Genomic DNA, 26,497 nt, shown 5'->3' with positions numbered 1-26,497 from the left:
GAGCTTCTAAAGGAACTTGATACAAGACCAAATAGCAGAAGTTTTATGTCCATGAATATGTCATTATATAAATAGGCTCATGTGATTCAACTCTTGGAATACTTCAAGATTTATTACTTCATCCACAGTGTATTCATGCACTTAGACCATATTTATTCTCATTTTATCACTCATACACATTTGATCAATTAGTTTCCATCCAAAACTAACCTAAGAGTATTAAAAAAAACTTTTTGAAAGTTTAAAGATATTTTTGAAAACTTTTAAAAGTTTAGAGGTATTTTTGAAATAAAATATTAGTGGTTCCATTCACGATAAAGGTGTTTTTTTAATTCTTTATGAAAGTTTAAGGGTGTTTTGAAACGTTAAATTTTTTTACACAAAATACAGAGTTCAAAGAGAATTTTCATAATTTATCTAAATAAGTCCAAAAAACCACGAGAAATAGTTATGTTCTAAGTTGAACTTGTAGTCAAAATACATCACAACATTTTGCATTCAATTTCAAAGCTCAACATTGTGTCCTAATTTTCCTTCCAATTTTCGGCGCCGCTGCCGCCAACAACCTTCGGCTATCTTTAAAATCCCAATCTCCCCCTTTGCTGCAACCAACGGCCCCTTTGGCAAATTCAATGAAAATCCATAATAAACCACACAAGCCACAAACGGCCCCAGCCAAAACACCCAATGCCCCTCCCACAATCGCCCTCCTCTCAACACGGCTGGCCCTAAACACCTCGCTGGATTAAGCCCCACCCCGCCATACCCAGCCCGCCCAGTTATCGTCGTCGACACAAAAACCGCCACCGCAGAACTCCCTGCAATCATCACGCACACCATCGGCAGACCAAGCCGCTCGCTCATCTTCTCGTCGAGCACCACCGTGACTCCGACATAGAGAACAACAAAGGTGCAAGCGAATTCGAGGACGAGAGCGGTTGTGAGGCCGATGCCAGGAGTGTCACCAGTGCCGCGGATGGTGCAGCCCCCAAGAGAATATTTGTCAGCAACATCGGGGCTCATTGCATCTTTGATCATGAGAAAGGCAAGAATGGAGCCGAGACATTGGCCGAGAATGTAGACGACGGCACGAGTGAAGGTAATGACGCCGCGGAGGGCGGCGATGAAGGCGAAGATGGGGCTCATGAAGCCGCCGGAGAGAGGGAAAGTGACGAGGAGGAAGAGGAAAAGAATGATGAAAACGGCGATTGGGATTAGGAGCTTTGGATCTGATTCGTGCGAGTTCAAGCACGAGATTATGGAACTTGTTAAGCAAAATATCAGAAAGGCCGTTGCTACTAATTCTGTCATCGCCGCTTTCCACATCTGTATTTCAAAAATGAAAAATCCATCAATTTTCTTTAGTTAAATTCTATAAATAAATAAATAATTAACTTTGTCAATTGCATCAAGAAAAAATCCTTACTCTTTAAAAAATTAAAAATTGAATATGAATGTCGGTAGTGACTACTACAACAGTTTCAAATTCCAATGTCTACTTTGTAATTTTATGACATTTACGAGAGGTCAATGTTAACATTACATTTTTGAAAGTATATAAATATTTTTAAGGCTAATTGCAAAACTACCCCTAAATTAGTGTGATTGTTGCAATTATACCCTCAAATTTTCAATTATAAAACTTGAGCTCACAAACTTGTACAATTGTTAAAATTGGACCATTAAACTTGTATAATTGTAGAAGTTGTAAAAAGTGTATAAGTTTGAGGGTTCAATTTTTATTATTTGGGATTCCAATTTCTACACCAATTGTAAGTTTGAACTCTCAAACTTATACAATTGTTACAGTTTTTACAATTATGTATATGTGAGGTCTAATTTTAACACTGGTATAAATTTGAGGACTTAATTTTTATATTTAAAAGTTTAAGAATATAATTGTAACTACTACCATATATTAGGAGTGGTTTTTGCAATTTATCCAGGAAAATAAATTATACCAATTGCATAAAAAAAACATCCTTATTAGTTATTATTTCAAAAATTGCAATATTAATGTATATCTTTCCCAAAATATTTTATGACATTTTAAAGGGGAAAATTTCTTTGGTTAAAAAATTGAAAGTTTAGATATATATAAAATAAACAAATTTGAAAGTTTAAAATTTTATTGATTTTATTTATATAAAATAGTGTTCGGTCCATGACAATTTAATTTCTAAACTTTGACTTGTAGCGATTGAATCACTATATTATCAATTCTGTTTAGTTTTTTCACTTTAGTATATAATTATTTAATCTTTATACTTCAGTATTTATAACAATTTAATTTTTGTCATAGAAAAATATCTAAATTAAAATATATTGGATCCTTAATTAGTTTATTGGTCAACATAGGTAAGAAAAATATTTAGGTGCATATTAGTTTACATACCTATGGTTAAGATTTTTTTGTCACATGGATATCTCACCCAATTATCCAATCATAATTTTTCACATGTTAAACTCTACCTACTTTCCTACTTCTCTTCAAAAAATATTTTTAATTTTTCTTGCATGTGATTAGATTAAGACGATAACAAGTATGATTCTTCCATTAAATCTTAACAATAACCTTCAGACTAAATCATTACATATTTTAAAGTGTAGTGACTAAATAGTTATATATTAAAATTTAGAGACTAAATCTTTACGAAATGTTACTTCTTGAAAAGCTCATGGACAAAAAATGATTTTTAAGCAACGTTTTTTTTTTTAATTAGTTCATCAACCTATTAAACACAACTTGCGATATCAAAGGGAAAAAAACATCCCTTTTCAAGATTGGAGAAGGTATATTAATGGAAAGAAATTGAGGTAAAAATACATCATTGGGATTGAATCAAACCTCTTGTGAGAAAAGTTCATGAGCACCAATGTAAAGAAGAAATCTTGAGAGAAAAGAGGAAGAAGCTGTTTGAGTACTAAAATTCTGATCATCAAAGCTTCCTTCTTCTTCTTCTTCCACTGGTAAACCAAGCTCCTCCTGAGCCATTGATTGATTGGATCCAAAAGCAAAAACAAAATAAATTTAATTAAAAATGAATGAGCCTTTTTTCTTATAAGTGATGATTTTTGTGTTTGTTTTGGGGCGTGGAGGTCGAAAATTTTGTATAGAAAATGACAAATCAATGGCTCATCCTTAAGCATAGAATATTCATTATTCTCTTGCTAACAAGAACGCATTGAATTGATCAATCAATTTTTCCTGGTTTTAAATACTATTCTCATCATCTAATTTCGTCACTTTGTTTATTTTGAATTTTTTATCTTCTTTTTTTTTTTAGTTCAGGTTTTATTGTTTTTAGTATGATTATTGAAGTTAACATTTGAATTTATTTATTTTAGTTCAACAACATCTACAAGTGGTGGAAAGTGGCAAGATTCGGACCTATAATATTTTGGTGAAGGAAATATATCTTTACCAGTTGAGTCATGTTCAAGCTAGCAACTAAACTTTGTTTTAAACAGCAAGTATGAACAGTTTATTAGATTTGTAAATGAATGACATAAACTTAATATGCTAACTTCATCATTGTTATTGACTAGGAAACTTTGAAATAATTAAGGTTATGTTTACCAAACTGTAATAAAAATTGACGTAATCATAACGAAATTTCATTGATGGATCAATTGTACTGAGCTTGAATCGCAAAAGTAATTAGATTGATTTTGATCGCATTTACTTAAAATTATGATTTTTGTCAAATTTACTGGTACCGTTACCTCTACGTCTACCTCTGAGGGTCAAGCAGTAATAGTAACAGTAAAAATGTCAAAATTAGTAATTTTTCAGCTATAACAATAACAATAATGATAGTCATAACGGTAACTATAACGGTAACGATAGGACGCAATTATCAAGTGTAGTCGAATTGAGTACTCTTTATTCATCAATCAGATTGCATTATTTCATTAGGATTTGGATGTGAGGTCCATGTATGTCATTACAAATGCAAAACACAAGTAAACAACACAAAAAATGATTAAATGGAATCCATTTTTTTTATTCTCATTGATCTATTACATTTTCGTTGGGATAAACGTGACCTAAATTTATTTTCTATCATATTCAAGATCACCTCAAAACATGCTCTAAGTTATACCAAGACCCACTAATATGATGAAAGTTAGAATTTCTACCTAGGTTTGTAATGTTATATATAGAGAGAGAGAGAGTAAGGTTAAAAAAAATATATGAACAAAACATTTGAAAATAGACAAAACAAAGTAAATGGTCATATAATATATGTATATGTGGGGTATATTCGATTTGGATAAGGCAATTTTGAGCGTTGGAATTGCTCTCTCATCTTTCTGTTGATGCCCTTAATCTCCCACCATTTATTCGTCCTGTCTTCTTTTTAAGAGGGTTAATAATATAAATTGTTGTTTCTGTTCGATTCTACTTCTACCCTATCTATAAAACTAAGTCTATGAGCACGTGGATTGCACGTGATAGAGAGCAAAAGTCTTTTGATTACATAATTTATGGTGGAGTACAAAGTATATTAAATAACAATATATGTCAAAGCGAGAACGACGTGCATAATTCAATTAACATACGAATGTGTTAGTAATCACAAAATTTATAGTCTAAATCTCTTTACTCTCAATTATATTCAAAATAAACTCTCTTCCAAATTTCATTAGACTAATGTTACAATTTAAGAGTTTAATTAACTTAAATTCTAAGTTTCAACAAGATTTTTCTAAATAAAACGTAATAGAGGATATAAATTAATGCAATTATTAGTTCAACATTTCGAGTGTTTGATTTCTTTTTCAAAAATGAACATTTTATACCAATTAAACTAGTATGTCTTTCAAAAAATGATTAATGGTATTTCTTCAAGTGAGTTTCTAAAAGTTCAAAGTTCAATCAGACATCTTCACATTTTTCAAAAAATAAATATCATATGACATGCAAATCTATAAGGGTACATTTGGCGGATAGAGTTAGGTTGAGTTAAGTTAGTAATAATTGTCTGTATAAGGGTGCAGAATTGAGCTAAGTTGGTAATAATTGTTTGTGTTTAGAATATAAACTAAATTGGGTTATTGGTATTTGACGCAGTTTTTTGTAACCTGAAAATGTATGTTTTTTTCTTAATTTTTTGTTCCATCATTCAACTATACACATATTTTCCCAAATTTTCAACACTCATTTGAGACATGAATTCAATAAATAATAATATATTTTACAATTTTCTACATGTAACAATTGAACTTGATGTAGACAAAATACAATTATTTATATTATCAACAACTTTACAACATATTTCAACAATCATGGAACGTACGAGTGGAACATGAACAAAAAATAGGATCCTCACTAACGATCTATTTACGTGCATGGCCAACAATGAGCAAGTTTCATGCATATAAAAAAAATTATTGTTCATCAAGATAGTCGAACTAATCAGTACCAAGTAGACACAAACAATTTCTCTTTTTAGACTGTGGTAGGACTATTAAGAAGCAGTCTATCTTTGAGTGTCTATAACAAGGTCTATAATAAGGATGACCTAATCATCCTCGAACAATCCCTCAATGCTAAATTACTATAAAAAAAACGCTTATTAAACACTACAAACTCATAATTTCATATTTGTATTTAAAAACACTTTCGGCAATCAATTTTTTTCTTTTAGTATATATGATAAGATCGAGTTGGTGGTTGAAAATAAATGATGGAGTTGGTGGTTACAGTTAGTTGCCTAAGGTGATTGTTAAAGTTGACTGCCAGAGGTGGTCATCGCCAAAGTTGATTATCAGAGGTGGTCTTCACTGAAGTTGGTCACCTAAAATGATCGTTGATATTGGTTGAGAGGTAAATGTCAATAAAGTTGATCATTGAAGGCAATCTTCGCAAGAGTTGTCATCGGAAATGGTTGTTGGAACCTAGAGTTGATCGAGTTGGTCGTGCAAATGTGGTCACTAAAGTTGGTTGCCAGAGTGTGATAGCAATAGGTGCCGGCAGTGGCCAATAAGTGAAGTTATTGAAAACATTGGAGGGAGGAAAATTGAATTGAATTGGGTGAGTTGGTAAACGTCGGTGAACTAAACACCCCTAAAGGGTTTTTTTTTTTTTTTTTTTTTTTTTTTTTTTTTTTTTTTTTTTAATGTCTGTTTACTAGAAGGTTCTAGTTTGAAAGTGCTTATACATACCTAGTTCTGTTTATCATTGGATTGTAAAAGTAATAATAATGACAATAATAAACTAATTCCAACTTAGATTCACTTTCTACCAATTCTTCCAGACAAGGTCAGAAACACTTCTATTTATCCACATTTCAAGATCGTAAGTATAGTAAGTCCTTAAACATTTCAAGGTTGCAAAAGAATTTGCTATAGCTCCCAATATATTATAGAAATCAACGTTTATCCATTATTCTACATGAGAAGATTATCACATAGGCATGTTCCATGCTCACTAATGTGGGCACAGTACAACTTCGAGCTTGAGTAATCGACCTCTCTCACATATACTTCATGCCACCTCAACCTGAACGAATATTTAATACGATCACGAACCAAACTGGTGAGCAATGAAATTTATTTTAAAATGCATCTTTCATGCTTGCTAGCTCACATAATAGAATAATCAAACAATTTTGACCAAGCTTCATACTTGCTTAAGAAAGCGTGAAATGAGCTCGTTTTTTTTCTATACGAGGAGATTGCATTATGCTTCATTCTAGTTTTCTCTCTCTCTCTCTCTCTCTCTCTCTCTCTTCTTCTTTTTTTTTTTTTTTTTTTTTTTTTTTTTATGGTCTCTTTGGGATTTGTTTTACCTGCAGAGAAAACAGAAGTAGAAATCCTTAAATGAAAACATCCGGAGGAGGTTGCATTTATGTGTTTTTTGATATTGTAAATGTCTGAGCCAACTTGCATGCATCTCATTTATTCTCAAGGGGCAATTCCATAGACTCTACTACATTTGGTTACCAAGATAACTCCTAAAAAATGTCAAAGAAGAATGAGCAACTATGGGTAAACTCTTGATTTTTTTTTTCCTATCAAAAATAACTTCTTGTTTTACACATAGGCTTGATCAAAGGAGCTTCCTTTTAGGTTTAGTGCTGAAAGGAAAGGTAAATAGTTCATCTAGAGACGGAGTTAGAATTGATAGATCCTAGGGTTAAATCCGAAAGGAGATCAAATTGGCTAGAGTATAGTTTGATGGACTATCTCCCTTCAACTCTTTTGGTCTAAAGGACATGTTTGGGAATGATTCTAAAATTGTTAAAATCACTTTTATCATTTTAAAAATCATCTGTGAGATGCTTATAATGATTCAAAAAAACAGTTTTAATAACATGATAAAAGTGATTTTAGCCATTTCAAAATCAGTCCCAACAAGCACTAAATGCATTTATTTCTTCCTTTTCAAGGATATTGTACCAGCAATTCAAGAGAATTTTGGACGGGACGGGGAGGATAATGGTAAAGGAAGTGGAGGCATGCAAGAATCTGATATTTGATTTGACTTGGTTTTATACCAATAAGGGCGACAAAAGAGTAGAGGTGAGCAAGCCAATTCGAAAAACCCAACTGAACGACCAAAACCGATTGAACTGACAGTGAGCAACGGTTTTTCCATGTCAGCGGTCGGCGATTGGTTTGGTCAAACCGACTGGTCGAGCGGTGAACCAAAAATCTCATGAATGACCTATTAGGAACCAAGGTAGTATGGACTACCTCTATCCCACATCAGTTACAATGGGATAACCAATGTGGTACTTAAATGGCTTAGTTATCACACCGCAATGGCTTTCGGGGTGGTTGTCCAAAATACTTAAGTACCTAACAATGGTTTTTTTTTTTTTAATGGAAACGAGCCTCTTCATTAATAGAATGAAATGTGGTTGATGCTCAAAGTACAAGGGAGTTAAAAAAAGAGTAAAAAGACTTAAGATCAGGAGGCACACTCGAGCATCTCAACTAGGTTAACACCCCCTTAGCACCCTCATCATATCCGATCTATCATCAAGATACAACAAAGACTAAAAACTCAACCCAAACAAAAGAATGGTATCAAAGTCGGTTGTCAACGTTTCGAAGAGGAGGATGGAGGGTTCTAATCAGGCATTTCCGAGTGAAGTATAGTCAGTCTAACCACCGGGACATCGACTTTTTGGGAATAGGGTACTGTTATGAACCAAGGTAGTATGGGCTACCTTTGTCCCATTCAAATGTGGTACTCAAGTGGCTTGGCTCTCTCACCTTAATAGCTGGCTTTTGGGGTGTGGTTCTCCAAGGTGCTTAAGTACCTTACATAACCGACCGATTCTAATTGACTATATATGTTATACTTTATATTATATTTTTAATTAGATATAATACATCATAATAAAATAACTTAAATATACAAAAATTAGCTTGTTGGAAAGGAAAATAAAATAATTTTTTTTTTTTTTTTTAAAAAAAGCAAGCTGGTCGGTTTGTGCCAAAACCAACTGACCCACCAAACCGACCGTACGTGCGGTTTAGCATTAGTGTATAAAAGCTCGGTTTTCAATTTTTTAAAACCAATGTGGTCGTATTCGGTGCCGGTTTTCATGGAAAACCAACCCTACCTGACCAATGCTCACCCCTACAAATGAGTTTGTGTTTAAAGTTCAATTCATTTATACACCAAACCCAAGCATCTCATCCCTCAATCCTATACCCAGATTCCTTGTTCTGATGTTCAAGTTAACAAACGCCCAATTCAATACAAACAATGAACCTCTAAGGGTGTGAAACTAAATACTATAAGAAGTGGAATTTGATAAATCATCAATCTTCTTGAATAATCAACTTTACATGCAGCCAAGGTGATTTCAAGTTATAATAACAATATCAACCACATACCCGTAAACACATCAAGAAAAGAACTTGGCCTGGCTATGGACAAAAAAAGAACATGACACAACATCTATTTGTTACACCACTCCAGAAGGGAGTCGGAGGACGAGCTGTCCCCCCAAAACGCTGCAAAATTTCAAAACAGAAAGTTCAGCATAGATGAAAAGTTATTGGTCGAATTTTCCAAATAAAGAAGATGGGCTAACCTCTTCACATAATAGTAACAGAAGTCAGCTAGGATAAAAGTCTGCACAATTTCTGAGATTAGAACCATTGATGGCCATAACCCATAACCGAGAGCTACTAGAAGATGTCCACGACTATCCAAGACCTGAATATAGAATCGAAGGCAATGCCATCATCCCATCAATAGCAAATCCCAAAAGTGAATTTGTAGACGGAAAAAATAAAAGGGATGTGACCAATTAGATATATACAGCTTAAATGTGGTAGGTTTTATTAATGTATATTAATTTGGAAATGCATGTAATACGGTTAGTTCCAACTCAGTTTTTCTTCAGGATAAAAAATCCAACACAGTTGAAGAACAAGAAACCAGAGCAATAAAAAATCAAAGATTGTAGAGTTTAGTATTTTAAATAACAAAGCAAGTACAGATACAAACCAGTGCTAGAATCAAGAGAAACTATAGAAAACCAAACCTGGAGAACCCAATGAGCGCAGCTAAGAAATCTTGCAATACCCAAGGCAAATACATAGTGAGCAGTAAACGGTTCGACAATCTGAAAGTTGAGGGGAGGAAGTTTGGTGTTAACACCTCACCAAATATGTAGTTTTGTAAGGCAAGTAAATTCATTTCGTCGTGCAATATTGTACCTTAGTGTTCTGCATCACTCGCAACTGGGGCAACACTGAAACAGCTTCCAGATACACACAAAAGGCCCAGAAAACTCTGTTAACAAAGTGATGAGAAGTTGATGGATGAATAAGTAAAGCCAACACCGCACAGGGTGCTATCTGCATCCAAAAGATAAAGTCGAGATATTTAATAAGCCACAGAAATATGCATCCAACTCACTAGTCCTGCACATAAAACCAACCCCCCCCCCACAAAAAAAAAAAAAACACTTGTTTCCATGGCCACAAGAAACATCAATGATTAATAATACTAATTAGCCAGGGGTTTCCTCCTCGTTTTTTATATTTCTCTTTTCAATGAAATTGTCTTCTTAGAAAAAAGAACTAATGATGTTAGTAACGCAAGCAACAGAAAGAACCTTCTATATATATGACAAGGATGATATAAAATCTAATTGGTTAGTTTCTCCTAAAGATTGGGGAGAAGGAGCTTAACAAACAGAACCTTACCACATAATATAATGCAAAGTTGTCTTTATCCTCCATGTAGCTTGACTTAAGTTTGAAACGGATCATATATATCACCCAGAGGGTTGTGGCCAGTGTTGCTAAATCTAATAGGGTGTGTATATCATACTCCATAACAAAACTACAATACAACCTCACAGCCAAGAAGATGGCGGTTAATTCTTGAGACTTGAGCGATAATCCTGCAAAACCATAAGATGTTTCCCAATAGTGTGTGAAAGAGGGAATGCATAGAGAGAACATCTAGAGCAATCAATAAGCAAAAAGAAGCAACAGGAGTACCCAACTCAATGTTTTTTAAAGCTCAAGGCACAATAGTCTTTTGGGGTTTAAGCGCAAGGTGCAAAAAAAAAAAAAAAAAGCGCGAGCTTTTCTTTGTGAGGCACACATATAAAAGTAATACATAAAGAAGATAAAGCATAGTCGAAGTGGAAATATAAAAAAACGACCTCTAAACACAAGTTTTGCATTTAGGTTTACTAAATTATGTTTTTTTAGTTAATAAAGAAGGAAAAACCTTAATTGTAACTATATTTTAAAAATAATGAAAAAGCTCCGAGGCCCGGGGCTTAAAGCCTTGGGGCTTCACAAAATGCGCGCGCCTTATTTTGTGAGCCTCGCCTTTTCAAGGGAAGGTGTCAGACCTGCGCCTTGAGCCTAGGTGCGCACCCGAGAGGGCTTTTTAAAACATTGACACAACTGATTCAAAACAACATGATTTGCAAGAGAAATTAAAACCATAACTTAAATGACACGAAACCAAATACTAAGGTCTCGTGTGATGACCATACAAGTTTGAATTGTGCTTGTTATCTCACAATTTCTCAATCATCGTTTTCATCTTTCCTTTGGAAGATTTGAATCCTTAACCAAATTCCAAAACAACTTGGGCTGGAGCTTAAAACATAGACAACAAAGCAAATAAACCAATATGAGGAATTAGCGTTCATAGGCTTAATTTGTCATTAAATGGGGCCTAAATTTCAAAGAGATAACCATTTGTGCATGTCTGAATAGTGAATTCACACAATTACAAGTGCAACCGCTCTAAATAGAACTATAAATTGCTGCCTATGCAACATAAGCATTTGAATGAAGGATTAGAGAATAGACGGAACCCTAACAAGTCCCGTGAAGATTAAACTTTAAGGTTCCCCTACTTTGTGACTAAGGTCATTTTCCAACAACAAGCAGTTTGGCTCCATTTTGAGGCCTTTATTACCATATCTCAGCGTATTCTTTCATTCTTTCTCAATAAAAGGTGGTCACTTTAACGAGAATAACTATATAATCTCATTAAATTAACTAACAAAGAGGATTCCTGAATTCCCATAGTTCATCTCAGCTAAAGGCCAAATAGATGCTGGAAAAGAAATAATTAGGGACAAGCGAACAAAAGTATAAATTCCGAATCCATAATACAAATTTCGACAAATAATTTTACTTGTCAGTCCATTTGGAATGAAAACCTATAAATTAACCTCCAGAAAATAATTATCTAAGGGCATTTAACCACGAAAATCAAAGGATTACCAGCACAAGTTCTCTCCTTCATGAGCTTATAGATGAGAACCGATATCCCAATGGAGTGCAATGCCTCGGCAGCGACAAATAGATTGTCGTGATCGTGAACGATGAATCGAAGTGCCACCAGAGCCAGCATGCCAAGAACAACGGCCAAAAAGGCCTTCACCTTCGGCGGCTGTCGCCGGACCCATGCCGACACGATGTGGATCGAATTTCTTGCCGGCCTCATGAAATGAGACGACTGTAATCGTTTCTTCTTCTGTTCGGTTGCAGAGGTAACTGGAGGCGGCGGAGGGATGATCTTTCGGCGAAGTAAAGGTTCTTCGGCGAGCAACAGACGAAGGGAAAGGGAACCGCTGACAATGAAATCTGATGCGTCCAACACGTCTTTGAGATTTGAGAAAGATACTTCGAATGGGCGTTGGCTGTTGAATTGAGTACTCGGGTCAACGTATCCGGGTCATCAAAGTTTTTTCTGGTTGATAAAAATCATAAAGGTTGTGAATTTGAGAAACAGCACAGGGATATAGAAAAAAATATAATATAATATATAAATAACAAAAAAATAAATAAAATGAATTTCTCTATTTTCTCTCATTTTTTTTTATTGATTCTTTCAAAACCTACAAAATGGCACTATTTATAAGCAAGTAAATACGATATAAACATATGGGAAAAAATCATGTCCAATACTCTCTTTTAGATGTCCATTATATATGAAATATGTCTTCTTAAAACCTTAATAGGAAAAAATTCACTTGGAAAAAATCATAGTGAAGGAAAAATAGTATATATTTCATATAATCTGATACTTTTAAAAAGTATATTTATTCCCCCTCATAGAAACATCACTTGAGTTCTCTAAGTCGCCACATTCCAACGTTGTGCACCAGTTTTTCAAAGGTTGCGGTAGGTAATGATTTTGTAAATAAGTGTTCAAGTTATCTTTCGAACAAATTTATTGTATAGTGATGGAGTAAGTGTTATGTGTTGTTTTATTAACACATTGTTTTACCTAGTTAAACCCAAGTATAAGTCTAACGAAAGTCCTGGTGAGTCTAGAGTCAAACTCAGGGATTGCGTTCTATATATGCAATGGTAAATATTGTTTCGATCTTGACACGAGTTGTTTACTAAATATGCGATGATTTTTATCGTATTCTATTGCTAAAATAAAGAGTGATTAATGAGATGGAAATCACACTTGAGAGTGAAATAGTCTATGCGAGAAGTACAAGATTCGAATGAATGTAGAGTTGAGCAAAATATTCACTAACATGCCTAAATAAAAGCATACATCATGCATTCAAACAAACTACTCAAAAATTACAACCTATACTTCTCAATGTATTTAGCCACAATATCCTGTTTCTAGGATACATGTGATGAATATTTGATGTAAAGGATGTTTCTTTATTTCTAAAGATACTCTCTTCTTGTTTTATGAGGTCTAAATCATTGGTCTTTTCAAACCTAAATTTAATCTATCTTTTCAAACCTAAATTTAATTTACTTAGAATAATCTTTCGACTTATTCAAATAGTTTATAAAGCATAATAAAACAAGTTGAATACATGATTAAGCCTTAGTTCATGTTAGCTGCAATATTTCTCAACCCGTAAAGAAATTAGTTGCTCATGGTAAAGTTGAGGTGATGGATAAGAGATAAATTGTAAATACATTCACATTGAGAAAAAGAAGTCTTTCAACGTTTGCACAATACAAATAACAACTGTAGAAGAAAAGAGATAGAGATAGAAAGTCAAGTCGTGATATGCAATTCCTTTCTCCCTTCAGCTTTGTAAACGATTACTTCACAAAGAGTGTGTTGAAGGTGAGCTTTTCTTTCTATATCCAGAGAGGAATCCTAAGCTTTTACTTAAGATTTCACGAGGGTCGAAGAGGAAGTGTTTTTTGAATAAGAATTTGTGCAGAGTTTTTATCCAATATCTTGGTTGTGTTTTTGCATGGAAATTTTGTTGTGTATTTATAGGCGTCAAGGTGCAACTTTTTCTTCTCTTACTAATGATTATGCTAATAAGGTACATTAAATTCATGTCCTGATGTGTCGCCTGCTCCGCGTCAGAAGTTCATTAGCTCCGTCGTGAAGCTTTCTTGTCAGCTATCAACTTGGTCTCTAATGTGACTTTCACCACTCATGCATCATGTCATCCTTTATCGCATAAGGCTACCAACTTGTTCAACTATACGATTTCAATGTTGGCGTTGATAATTCCTTGCGATCGTATAAGTAGATTTTCTACACCAAAAAAAGCACAATTTTTATAACTTTCGTAGATAAAGAGACTTTGTGTGTGTGATCGCATGATATAATTATTTTTATGGATTCCTTATCAACTTGTTGCATTTTTAGAGTTTTTTTCCTAATTGTTTTAGATAAAAGAAGTAAAATAACTTGTATTTCTACAAGTTATCACATACTTATAATAAACTACTAGCCTAATGTGTACAAATGACTCTGCATGCAAAATAGCATGTGCGCATACAAATGTAGGAAGCTTAGCTCTATAAGCAATTGTCTAGCAATTAACTACAAACGTTTTATGAATGATTCTGCTAAAACATTCTGTGTATGAACATGAGTTACAGAATGTTGAACATTTATCCCAATTGACATACAATAATTATCAAAAGCTTAAGATGTAAATTCACTAGTATTATCAAGACGAATGGTCTTAATTGTATAATCAGGAAATTATGCTCTTAACTTAATTATTTGAACAAGTAATTTTGCAAATGCAAGATTTCGAGTTGATAATAAGCACACGTGTGACCATCTGTTGGTTGTGTCTATTAATACCATAAAATATCTAAATGGTCTACTTAGTGAATTAATAGGTCCACATATATCACCATGGATTCGTTCTAAAAATGCAGGTGCACTACAAGAAAAACCACATTTCTTGACGTTTGCAATTTTAAATATTTGACCTTTTCATGAAAAAAAATGTCAAGAAATAGATGATTTTAAATATAAAAAAAACTTCAAGAATTGATTTAAAAAACGGGGGTTTTGCAATTTTCCTAGAAAATACAGTACTTGACGTTTTAAAAATTTCAAGTTCAATTAAAACGTCAAGAATTATAAAATATATGGGGTAGTGTTGCAACGCTACGTATTTTGACGGAAAAATGAAAAACGTGCGCGCCTCACACACGCTTACAACGCTCTTTTAGTAGCGTCGCGACTCTATCAAACAGATTTAAAACAAATTCCAGCAGTCGATTTGCAGTCTATACAATTGATTTTTTGCGCAATACACTTGAAATCTTCTTGGTTTTTCACTTCCCTTTGATGCATCTTTGTTATTCCATCAATTTTGAAGAGATTCTTCATTGAAGTAAGTAGATTTGAGGCATGAACTTTCAAAGTTAGGGCTTAATCTTGATTTTCTTATTTAGATTGGGTTTAAGTCTTGATTTTCTTGATTTGATTAGGCTTAATCTTGATTTTCTTGTTTAGATTAGGCTTAATCTTGTTTAGGTTAGGTTTAATTCTTGATTTTCTTGGTTTGAAGCATGAAGTTTCAAAGTTAGGGCTTGATTTTCTTGGTTTGAGGCATGAACTTTCAAAGTTAGGGCTTGATTTTTTTGGTTTGAGGCTTGAACTTTCAAAGTTAGGGTTTAATCTCTCATGTATATTCTTGAATCTCATAATAAACTCTTGTTTCATATTGAATGAGATTGAATTTTAGAGAACTTGCCATAGTTGGGATTGCCACTTTGGCAAAGTTAGGGCTTTAATTTTAGAGAACCTGTTATTTTTCTTTAATTAAATGCTTGCCAAAGTTAGATATGTCAATGTATCTAATTTGTTGGGGGCTTTATGAACTAAGTAATGCTTTGCCAAACTTGGGTTCAATTTTTAGTTGTTGGAATTAATATATGTTTAGCACATTAGAGCACGTGCACACCTTGGGTTCAATTTTTTGAGGTTTGATTACACCATGGGTTCAATTTTTTTAGATGTGTTTGTCTTTGTTCTTTGATTTACCTTGAGATTCTCTAATTTGTCTTACTTTCTCGAGGTTTGAATGTTGTAGAGCTAGAAATGACAAGTTGTATGTATCGGGAACTTGTTTATTTTCCACAACTTGTTTTTTGAAGTTGATCATTGTTTATCATCTTTTCTTACTAGATTTATAATCATGGATAAATCATGGATGCACAAGAGTAGGTTATCCAAAAATTATGAATTGGGTGTGGAAAACTTCATAAAATTTGGATTTTCTAATACAAATAGCTCCTATATTCGTTGTCTTTGTTTGAAATGTGGGAATTGTGAAAAGCATAGTAGCAAGGATATTAGAGAATATTTATATGTCAATGGGATTGATGAAAGTTATAAAATTTGGTTTTGGCATGGGAAAAAACTTCCGAACTCATCATTCTGTGGAGAATCTTCTAAGTTTGACACCTATATGTATGAAGAGACTAGTGTAGGAAGTTTAAAAAAAATGGTTGAAGTTGCTCACAAGGAATATTCAAGAGATCCAAATGGATTCGAGAAGTTGCTTAATGATGCTAAAAACCATTATATGAAGGGTGCAAAAAACACACTAAGTTGTCTACATTAGTCAAATTGTATAATTTAAAAGTTAGATATGGATAAAGTGATACTAGTTTTTCAGAACTACTCAAAACTTTAAAGGAAATTTAACCCACTAGCAATGAGCTCTCAAATTCAATGTATGAAGCAAAGAAAACTTTAGGTCCACTAGGAATAGAATATGAGAAGATTCATGCATGCCCAAATGATTATTGTTTGTATAGAAAAGAATTTGCAGATGCAATTGAATGTCCTGAATGTGGTGAATCAAGGTGGAAAAATAGGAATGATACAAAATGTGGGAAAAAACAAATACCTTTCAAAAGTGATATGGTACTTTCCACCAATTCCACGATTCAAAAGGCTTTTTAGAAGTATTGATTGTGCGAAAAACTTGACTTGGCACGTTGATGAAAGAATTGTAGATGGTAAGTTACGACATCCTACAGACTCTCCAGCTTGGAAGTTAGTAGACTCTAAATGGCTAGACTTCGGTTCTGAACCTAGGAATCGTCGTTTGGCATTGTCAGTTGATGGAGTAAATCCACATGGTGAAATGAGTTCTAAATATAGTTGTTGGCCTATAGTGATGGTTATTTATAATCTTCCACCATGGTTGTGTATGAAAAGAAAGTACATGATGCTATCAATGTTGATTCCAGATCCAAAACAACCAGAGGACGACATTGACACATACTTAGCACCATTAATTGAAGATTTAAAATTGTTATGGAAAAGTGGTGTTGAATGTTATGATGCTTAGAATTATTCAACTCACTGTCAATTTTGTTGTGGACAATCAACGATTTTCCTACATATGGTAAACTAAGTGGATGTTGTGTGAAAGGGTATAAGGTGTGTCCAATTTGTGGAGACAATACGTCTTATATAAGATTGAAATATGGGAAACAATGGCATACCTTGGACATCAAAGATTTCTAGCACGAAATCATTCGTACCAACACCAAAAAAAGTTGTTTAACAGTCAAAAGGAACTTGGTACAATTTTAGAACTACTATCTGAGGAGCCTATATATTTAAAAATCAAAGATCTTGAATTTCCTAAAGGAAAGAAGAATAATAAAAAACAAACCGCGAAAGGAAGTTCAAAGATTTGTTGGAACATGTTGTCTTCTTTTTTTCAGCTGCCATACTGGAAAGATCTTCAAATCAGGCATTGTTTAGATGTGATGCACATTGAAAAAAATGTTTACATGAATATCTTAGGTACGCTTCTTGATATTCCAGGGAAAAGTAAGAATTGATTGAATGCTAGACGTGATTTAGTTCATTTAAAAATCCGACTAGAGCTTGCACCTGTTAGCGGTGACAAAAAAATCTTCATTCCTCCCGCGTGTTATACTCTTAGAAAGGAAGAAAAACATTGTGTTTTAAAGACATTGTCAGGAATAAAGGTTCCTGAAGGTTACTCTTCGAATGTTAAAGACCTTGTGTCGATTACAGATTTAAAGATTAATAGTTTAAAATCTCACAATTGTCATGTGCTCTTACAACAATTATTTCCTATTATGATAAGATCAGTGCTACCAGAACATGTTCGGTATGCCATAACTCAATTGTGTATATTTTTCAATTCGGTATGCAACAAGGTCCTAGATGTGCAGCAATTAGAAAAGTTGGAAGAAATATTGTGCTTATATTGTGGTTATTGGAGAAGTATTTTCCTCCTTCATTTTTCACAATTATGGTGCATCTCACAGCACACATAGTTAGAGAAGTCAAACTTTGTGGGCCTATATATCTACGATGGATGTATCCTTTTGAAAGATTCATGAAAGTCATTAAAAAATCTGTGAGAAATAGATATCGTCCAGAAGGTTGTATTACTGAAAGTTATATAGTAGAAAAAGCCATTTAATTTTGTTCTGATTTCCTGTCTGGATTAGATCCTATTGGGCTTGACATTCATAATTCACAAGACTATTTAGACAATTCAAATATTGGTAGACCATTGTCCAAAGGAGTTTTTTTTTAAACCTGAACAAGAACTTTTATATCAAGCTCATCAGTATGTTTTGGATGTGCAACCATATTTACTGTAAGTTTTTTCGATGATTTTGGTTTTATTTTTTCATTTAGTTTTATGATATAAATCTAACTATACAATATTTCAATGTTCACTTCAAAGAAAACATATGATGGTTTTGCAATGGTAACATCGAAATAAGTCCAAAAATTAGAAATGGATTCAAGAGGAACATAATCAAACTTGTATATCTTGGCTACGAGAAGAGGTAAAATGTTCAACCTATTATTTTACATACACTTGTTAATGCCTGGGTTGAATGGAAATTCTCATGGTAGGTTGCAACTGAGCTTGAAATGGGAAATACTGAAGTTTCAGATAACTTGAGGTGGATTGCTCATGGTCCTCATCCTTTTGTGAATACGTATGACAGTTACGTAATTAATGGATGTCGCTATCACACAAATCTTGTGATAAGGATCGAAGTGTACAAAATAGTGGAGTTAGTTTAGTTGCAAAAATGATGCAAGTGTCTAGTTCAAAAGATAAAAGTCTCATCATTGGAGATGTCTTTTTATGGAGTGATACAAGAGATATGGGAACTAAATTATCATACGTTTAATGTTGTTATGTTTAGATGTGATTGGGTTGAGAACAATAGTGGTATCAAAATCGGTGAGCTCGGTTTTGTCTTAGTTGATTTAAATAGAATAGGTCACAAGTCTGATTCTTTTATACTAGCAACCCAAGCAAGACAAGCATTTTATGTTGAGGATCCAAGTGAGGTTAGATGGTCAATTGTGCTTACCCCACCACAAAGGGACTTTGAAGATAGATATAATGACAACGAACTTGGAGATACAATATTACACTGTAAAGGAATATCCAATGATATGTCAAATGTTGATGTACATAATGACTTGGATGAGAACATGTCAACATATGTACAATCGAATTGTGAAGGCACATGAATACCTACAAAAAAATTTTATGGGTAGGTTATATATTGTGTAATATGATAATTATTTTTTAATTTATAATTTTTATCAATCACATTTGATTTTTTGTTTGCTTAATATGTATACAATGCTAATTGTTTCTTAAATTTGATTGTAGTTTTTTATTTATACACCAGATGGAGCATAGTACAGTGGGTAACAAAGATTTAGAGTTTGGTGACAAAGAAATAGTAGTTGTTAGGTTAAATGAAACCACCAATCAAAAGAAGAGAGAATGGGAAGCTACTATTATGTTTGATGTAACACGTATTAGGAGTGCAGGAGAAAAGAAGTTTGTGGAATACAATGAAGATGGCGTACCCATTGGTGAAAATGGAGCTAAGTTAAAGTCTTTCATTGGGTCCTCTATGCATTATCATGTACCTATTATATACACATCTTGGAAACATGTGCCTACTGAGTTGAAAGATAATATATATAGTATAGTTGAGGTATACATATTCAATTTTTTATCTTGATAATATTGTAGATATATATGTAATATTTTTACTAACTTTTCAATGTTTAGGTCGCCTTTATAACTGATACAAGATCTAGGAAGAACATTATGAAAACTGCAAAAATAGCTTTTCGTCAATTTAAGAATTGGTTAACAACAAAATACATTATGACATTTAAAGATGAACCTCAACTTCTGATAAATCCACCAGAAAAGTATTAATTTATTGATCAAAGTCATTGGAAAGAGTTTGTAAGATCGAGATTGTATGTAAAGTTTCAGGTAAATTATTAATTTAATTTTATAAATATTTGTTATGTCATTCCCTACTAATAATCATTACGTTTGTACAGGAAAAAAGACGCTTGAAACAAGAACGTCAATCTAAGATAAGTACAATCATCGAATTTCAAGGAAAGATTATGCTAACCTTGTTGAGGAGATGGTAAGAATTTAATATATGTTCTCAGGATTCCTAAATTTATCATAATATCTAATTTTTTTTCTTCATTTTAATGTAGAATAAAGTATCTTCAAATGAAAGTGATTTCGATCAAGCTAACCTGTGGAAGAAGGCTTGAGTTAATAAGAAAGGAGAATACGACAATGAAGATGTTCAATAAGTCGTCAATCGAATAGTAAGACAAGTATCAAATTTACATGAAGTATATGACATATAGGTTAATTATATTAAATTTCATTTCTTTTTAGGATGAGATCTCAAAGAATAATATAGATCCATTGTACCTCAAACATCACTCTCTCAATGATATCTTAACACAAGCTTTGGGTACTCAAGAAAGGCACAGGCGTGTGCGTGGGGTTGGTGGTTTTGTTACTCCAACAGTTTACTTTCATACAGTGAAACGAAAGTCAAAACATGGGAAGGATGAAAACAAGGAAATTGTAGGTGAGAATAAAGCACTTTGTCAACGTGTTAGAGAATTAGAAGCTCATCTTCAAATGTCATCTTCTACAGCATTTTCTGGACATGGAATTGCTCAAAGCAATTTTTAGCAGATGAGATTGAATCTCAAGATAAACAAAAAGACAAAATGAAGACTGCATATGAAAAGAAACATAAAGAGAAGATTAAGGTGGAGGAGTTTAAGTCCCCAGAGAAACGAAGAGACAAGATAAAGGTGAATGTAAATTACAATGTAGAAGATTTGAAAATCTTTAAGGTAAGTGACACTAATAAAATAAATTAAGTTCATCAAATGTCTAATTTTTCTACTTTATATACTTTTGTTGCTATGATTTTGCTGCATTAGGAGAAATCTTCAATGGAAATGACTAAGAAAAAAGAAGTTAGTGACTCAAGATTGATTCTTCTGGTACCTTTGAAATCCATTCTTAGATATGTTGAGAAGGTGATGGCCAAAGAGTAGAGTATTTCTTTACAACTTCCAGTTGGACTTTTTGGCATTAGTCGAAAGAGTTGTATCCTGTGAAAGGACATAATTAACTTTTGTAACATGGATGAAGTCAAAATAATGACTTTGGTGGCTTACATGGCATAAGTTATATTATTATTTTTGTAGACTTCAGTTCTGACGTTTCTTTACAATATTGGTTGTCTATAGTTATGTTATAAATCTTTTGTAGGTACTTGCACTCATCCTTTATTGATTCAAAGGAAAGTTCACAACACACTTTTGTAGATCCATCTCTCATTTCCTCTAGACATAACTCTCAGGAAGTTAAAACTCGAAACCTGTGTAGTAGACTGATGGTCTCAGAAGCAAACCAATTAGTTCTTGCTCCTTTTAATCCTCGGTGAGTTAAAACACGTTTTGTTTTTATCAATTTTCAATAGCAATAAAAATACTAATTATATTTTATTAACTAGTGGTCATTGGGCACTACTTGCTATAAATGCATACGATGATACTGTGTACTACCTAGACTCAATAAGGATAACATCACTGAGATATATGATATATAACTGACACATAAGTTAACCTTTTTCATTTGTAGTGTTTGTTTTAAAGCTTACTTTATTTTAGAATAATTTGTGGTTATTTCTTGACAAATACGACAATTGCGATGTTTCAATCTCAAATGAATATTAAAAAAAGCTAAAAGCAAACCTTATGGAGAAAAGTAAAGGCAAGTATAAATTAACAACGACTACTTATTCATCATATTAAGTAGACATCTAGTGCGTAAGGATTACTTCATTCTTATTTACTAGTTTTTTCTCTATAGCGTCCTCTATAAGTTGGAAGCACCGAATGTGGATACTACGTCATGAGGTATATGGGGGATATTGTGACCAAAAGAAGCATTGTCATCTCAGATTTGGTCTGTTACCATTATTTCAACATTTCAAATAGCATAGAGAAAAATAGAATCCATTATAATATTTGGCTTTTATGTTTATACATTGATACAAGGAAATCGTACTCACAAATCGAGTGAGTTAGATGAGATGTGGATAGAGTTGGCTGAATTTTTAGGTTACTACATGTGATCGGGGTTGGTCATTTTGGATGTGTTTGTTTCGACTGATCAATTTATGGATTTACTTCATATCCATATAGGAGTAAATATCTCTTGGTATTATTCAAATATGCACGGGGGAGGGGGGTAGTTTTCGATTGGTACATGTGTGGGTAGATGGATAGTTTTGTTGATAGAAGTTTTGGAAATGTATTTTTTGAAACTGTTCATATTGGGTTGACTGTTAGAATTATGTTCCTTATATTATTTTGAAAGTGCCCATATGAGTGAATGTTAGAATTATGTTGCTTAGGTTGTATATATTGACATTGTTAAAGAAGTTAAGTTTTTATAAAGAGATATTGGTGGTTTTTTGTTGATATATAAGTTGGTCAATGCATGTATATTGTTTAGTTGATTGATGAATGTATGTCATATATATACCAAATGTGGTTGTTGGATCAAAACACAGGAGCAATTATAGGTAAAAACGTCAACATTGTAGATTTTTTTTAAAAAAATCACAAGCAAATTTCTTGACGTTTTTTAAATATCAAGTTCACAAAATTTCTTGGCGTTTTTTCTTTGTCAAGAAGTGTATGTGTTTATTGACATCATTTAAATGTCAAGTTCACAAAATTTCTTGACGTTTTTTCCTTGTCAAGAATGCGCATATTCTTGACATTTCAAACATGTCAAGTGTCTGTGTGTCTTGACGTTGTTTAAATGTCAAGTGTCACTTTTCTTGATGTTTTTAAAACATTAAGAAAATCGACATTCTTGACACTAGCTTCCTTGACGTTTTTAAAAACGTCAAGAAAAGTCATTCTTGACATTTAAAAAAGTCAAGAAACACTATATTTGTAGTAGTGGTGATTCAATCCCCACTTTGACTGGTGATGGTTTAATGATTAACTTGCCTTGAGAGTAAGCATCATGTGATAATTCATTAGATTGAAGAATCTTCTAACTCTTCAATGATGTCAATTTGAATTATTAATAATTCTTCTCATCATTATAGACCCTGGATGACTTAATCTGTCATGCCACATTGTAAATATGTCTGGATTCATGAACTTCGAGTTCATTGTTACATATGTTTCAGTTACTCGTATATGAGTATAATATAATCTATAAGATAAAGCAGACAACTCTTTCAGTATACGTTTTTCATATGAGACAATAAATATGATATAAAGATACTCAATATTATTATTTCTATCAGTCTCAATATAATAACATTGCAATGTATATGTTTAAAACTAAGTAGATTTCTTTTTTGTTGACTAGAGAATAATGCATTGTCGATGATATATTTTGTTCCTCTAGGTAAAATAATATTTGCTTTTCTAAACCCTTCAATTAGGTTTGCAGAACCTGATATTGTATTATTTTTCATTCCAGCATTATTAGTTTAAAAAAATATTTTCTACTTGTAAGTATTGTATGTATAGTTGCACTGTCTGCCATACATAGATCTTCTTTACTCATTTTTTTGGTCATCCAACATATGAAAATGATTCAGGTTTCTTCATTAAAAGAAAATAATTACAATTAGAAAAACAACATTCTGAATATACAAAGGTTAACATTTACTAAGAGGAAAAAAACAACATTAAGTCTAGATATTTTTAAAGTCAAAGGAAACACTTGAGGTTCCATCAATTCTTCTGATTTTCTCTTCAGATGATTCAAAGAAATTCGCCACATCTAAATTTTTCATATGGGTTGGGTCAAATATGTCATTATCCTGGTATGCAAAATTTGCTTCCACATTTTTCTCTTTTTCCTTCATAGATGCTTGATAGAGATCGACTAAGTATTTTGACATACGACAGGTACGTGACCAATGCTTAATCATTCCAAATCGGAAGCATTTATTTTCAACACTTCTCTTATCTTGTGGAACTTTTACTTTTTTATCATCATTTTGTATGGTTCTTTTGAAATTTGAATGATTAGAATGACCACCACGAAAATAGTAATTATTTCTTCCTTTGCCACGGTCACGACCTCGACCATGATTATTAACATTCACGGCATTCACTTCAGGGAGTGGTGTTGTCTCAGTTAGTCGAGATTCATGATTTTTATCAATAACTCATTATTTTGTTCGGCTACGAGAAGACATGAAATTGGTTCAGAATACTGTTTAAAACCTTTCTCTCGATATTGCTGCTACAGGAGCATATTTAAGAAATGAAATGTAGAAAATGTCTACTCTAACATACCAACATCAATAATTTTCTCTCCACATAACAACAATTTCGAACTGATTTTAAATAATGCGGAGTTGTAATCACTTACTGATTTGAAATCTTTGAAAGAACTCTTATACAAGAGTACCTATGAGCAGAAGCAGATTTTTCATTTCATTGTGATAGAATTTCCACATATACATTCAAACATACAGATATGCATTGATAACACTAAATTATTGACATGCTTAAAAGATAAAAACAAAAGACCGAGAGAACATACCAGTTGAAAACTTTTCTTTACAAAACTCGGTCTCACTATGAACGAACTCCTCTCGCTCTTTCTAGTCCAGCATGTAATCGCCCAGCAACAACTTGATCGTCTACATGAACAGCTTCGCACGAACAACTCAATGGGGATGACACCATCACTTGAAGCCCTCAGTATTCTCAGAGTGAGAATCCAAAGGTTGGGCTTTGATGGAATTGGTAGAGGGGAGGAGGAAAGGCTATCGTGTACTACGATCAAGCAAGTGGGAGAAAAGACTATCGTATAGTCGGGTGCTTGATCGTTTAGTGTGAGGTACACAATCGTGTAGTAAAAGCTTAGTGGCGTTTATACGATCGTTTAGATATGCTCAGGCGCTAAGCGATTGTCTATGAAATGGTAAACGATCGTTTAGGAAAGTGCATGCGAGGGTATGTGATCGTTTAGTGAAGGGGCGCTAGCGTATAGGTTCTCAAACACTAAGTGATAGAAGACTTATCAAACACTAAGTGATCGTTTGCACGAGAGACGCATAATCAATTATGCGTCTCTCGTGCAAAACGAAAACAATTCATTTTATTCTTCAGTTACTAGAACTGAATTCAACTTCCCATTAACGCACGAATTCGGAGAAAATGCCAGCTAATTATCTCATAACCGTCCAATTAATAAAATAATAAACATAATTATATTATATTCATAACCTATAGTTTGATATCATATATCAAATATAATGTTTTCTCCTCTACATGATATAAATCATATTTACATCCAATTTCCTCCAAAATAATATATCTCATACATTTAGCCAATCATATCATATATAATTAACCAGTTCAATTATATCATATATAATCGAACTCCCTCTTGTCAATTTGAACATTTCAAACTGACCTAAAAATTGATTCTCAACTTTTATCCAAGCTACCAAGGGGACCTTATGGATCTATGGCTCGAAGCTCCAACGGTATGTGAATAGCTTACTAAATTCTTCAGCCACGAGATCTACCATCCGTTAACTGTCAGGCATTCCACTAAAGACTGATAGCTGAACCCTTCTTACTACAGATATATTTCTGTGTCCATCAGATATAACCAATCATGAGTACGGTAAACCTTCATAGATGCTCGTAAGTACAGTTGAGCCAATTTACTATTTTGCCCCTGTAGTTACATGTCACTCCTTAAGTACCACTGATTCCTCTAATGAACAATACAACATAGTCCAACTATGTGTGAACACCTCTCGAGCCATGAGAAGGTGTGTGGTGTCACATCATTCAAGCCTTGGAATCAGCCCTTAAGAGAGCTATCTATCTACTTGCCCCTGCTTCGGGGAAGGAGTGAATTCCATCTTGTGTAGTTGAGTTCCCAGCTCCCAAATCAGACGAATCCCCAACGTGGTAGGCTTGAGTCGGCAGCCTGGCCACTCACACCCATACAAATCAAAGGACCACCCTCAATGGCTGGAGTTCCCAACTCACCCAGGATTGAGGTCGTGTTACCTATGACCATCCTAGTGAAGTGAAGTTTCTGTCATGAACGGTGTTATATAACATGACATTAACACTTCGTGGTCAAGTCTTATACAAACTCTTTGTATAGGATGCTCCTGCTCACATGTCCCCTACACGAATGATCAAGATCAGACCATCTGTGATAAGTCACAACACTTGTAACCATTCCACAAAGGGCACCACATCTGTAGAGTTACCAGGATAAGGTTTCCTTCCTATATCCATATACTACAGACCATTTTGGTTATCACTTAAGACATGATCCACTTGTATGTCACCACATACATGCTTAAGTTACATAAAGACAACCAGGGATTTTAGTTTATT

The 26,497-nt window shown here is 33.4% G+C and overlaps 2 protein-coding genes across 3 annotated transcripts; both read right to left on the bottom strand.

Annotated features, from left to right (window-relative positions):
- Positions 1–364: 364 nt before the first annotated feature.
- On the bottom strand, positions 365–3,019 carry LOC120089229 (probable aquaporin TIP1-2). Its single transcript, XM_039046648.1, has 2 exons — positions 2,849–3,019; positions 365–1,326 (listed from the first exon to the last, which is right to left on the bottom strand). The coding sequence occupies exons 1-2, from the start codon at positions 2,993–2,995 to the stop codon at positions 505–507; spliced, it is 969 nt and encodes a 322-aa protein (XP_038902576.1). The 5' UTR covers positions 2,996–3,019; the 3' UTR covers positions 365–504.
- Positions 3,020–6,336: 3,317 nt separating this feature from the next.
- Positions 6,337–12,211, bottom strand: LOC120089306 (ER lumen protein-retaining receptor erd-2.2-like). Of its 2 annotated transcripts, XR_005485128.1 has the most exons (7): positions 11,734–12,211; positions 10,183–10,382; positions 9,691–9,831; positions 9,516–9,596; positions 9,060–9,184; positions 8,860–8,979; positions 6,337–6,508 (listed from the first exon to the last, which is right to left on the bottom strand). XR_005485128.1 is itself a non-coding variant. In XM_039046742.1 (6 exons), the coding sequence occupies exons 1-6, from the start codon at positions 11,954–11,956 to the stop codon at positions 8,931–8,933; spliced, it is 819 nt and encodes a 272-aa protein (XP_038902670.1). In that variant the 5' UTR covers positions 11,957–12,211; the 3' UTR covers positions 8,744–8,930. The 2 variants fall into 2 exon arrangements, 1 of the variants encoding a protein (XP_038902670.1); XM_039046742.1 differs by lacking the exon at positions 6,337–6,508 and having other exon boundaries at positions 8,744–8,979.
- Positions 12,212–26,497: the final 14,286 nt, after the last annotated feature.

Source organism: Benincasa hispida, chromosome 10 (assembly GCF_009727055.1).
Source record: "Benincasa hispida cultivar B227 chromosome 10, ASM972705v1, whole genome shotgun sequence".
Classification (NCBI taxonomy): Eukaryota; Viridiplantae; Streptophyta; class Magnoliopsida; order Cucurbitales; family Cucurbitaceae; genus Benincasa; species Benincasa hispida.
This window is presented reverse-complemented; position numbering and strand designations above follow the sequence as displayed.

Bases quoted from the DNA above. Each gene is read 5' to 3' on its own strand.
- LOC120089229 (XM_039046648.1), bottom strand. From the start codon at position 2,995: ATGGCTCAGGAGGAGCTTGGTTTACCAGTGGAAGAAGAAGAAGAAGGA. The intron at 1,327-2,848 runs GTTTGATTCAAT...TTTGAAATACAG, and splicing joins ATGAACTTTTCTCACAAGAG to ATGTGGAAAGCGGCGATGAC.
- LOC120089306 (XM_039046742.1), bottom strand. From the start codon at position 11,956: ATGAGGCCGGCAAGAAATTCGATCCACATCGTGTCGGCATGGGTCCGG. The intron at 10,383-11,733 runs GTAATCCTTTGA...ATGGTTTTGCAG, and splicing joins GAAGGAGAGAACTTGTGCTG to GATTATCGCTCAAGTCTCAA. The intron at 9,832-10,182 runs GTAAGGTTCTGT...TTTTGGATGCAG, and splicing joins ACTTTGCATTATATTATGTG to ATAGCACCCTGTGCGGTGTT.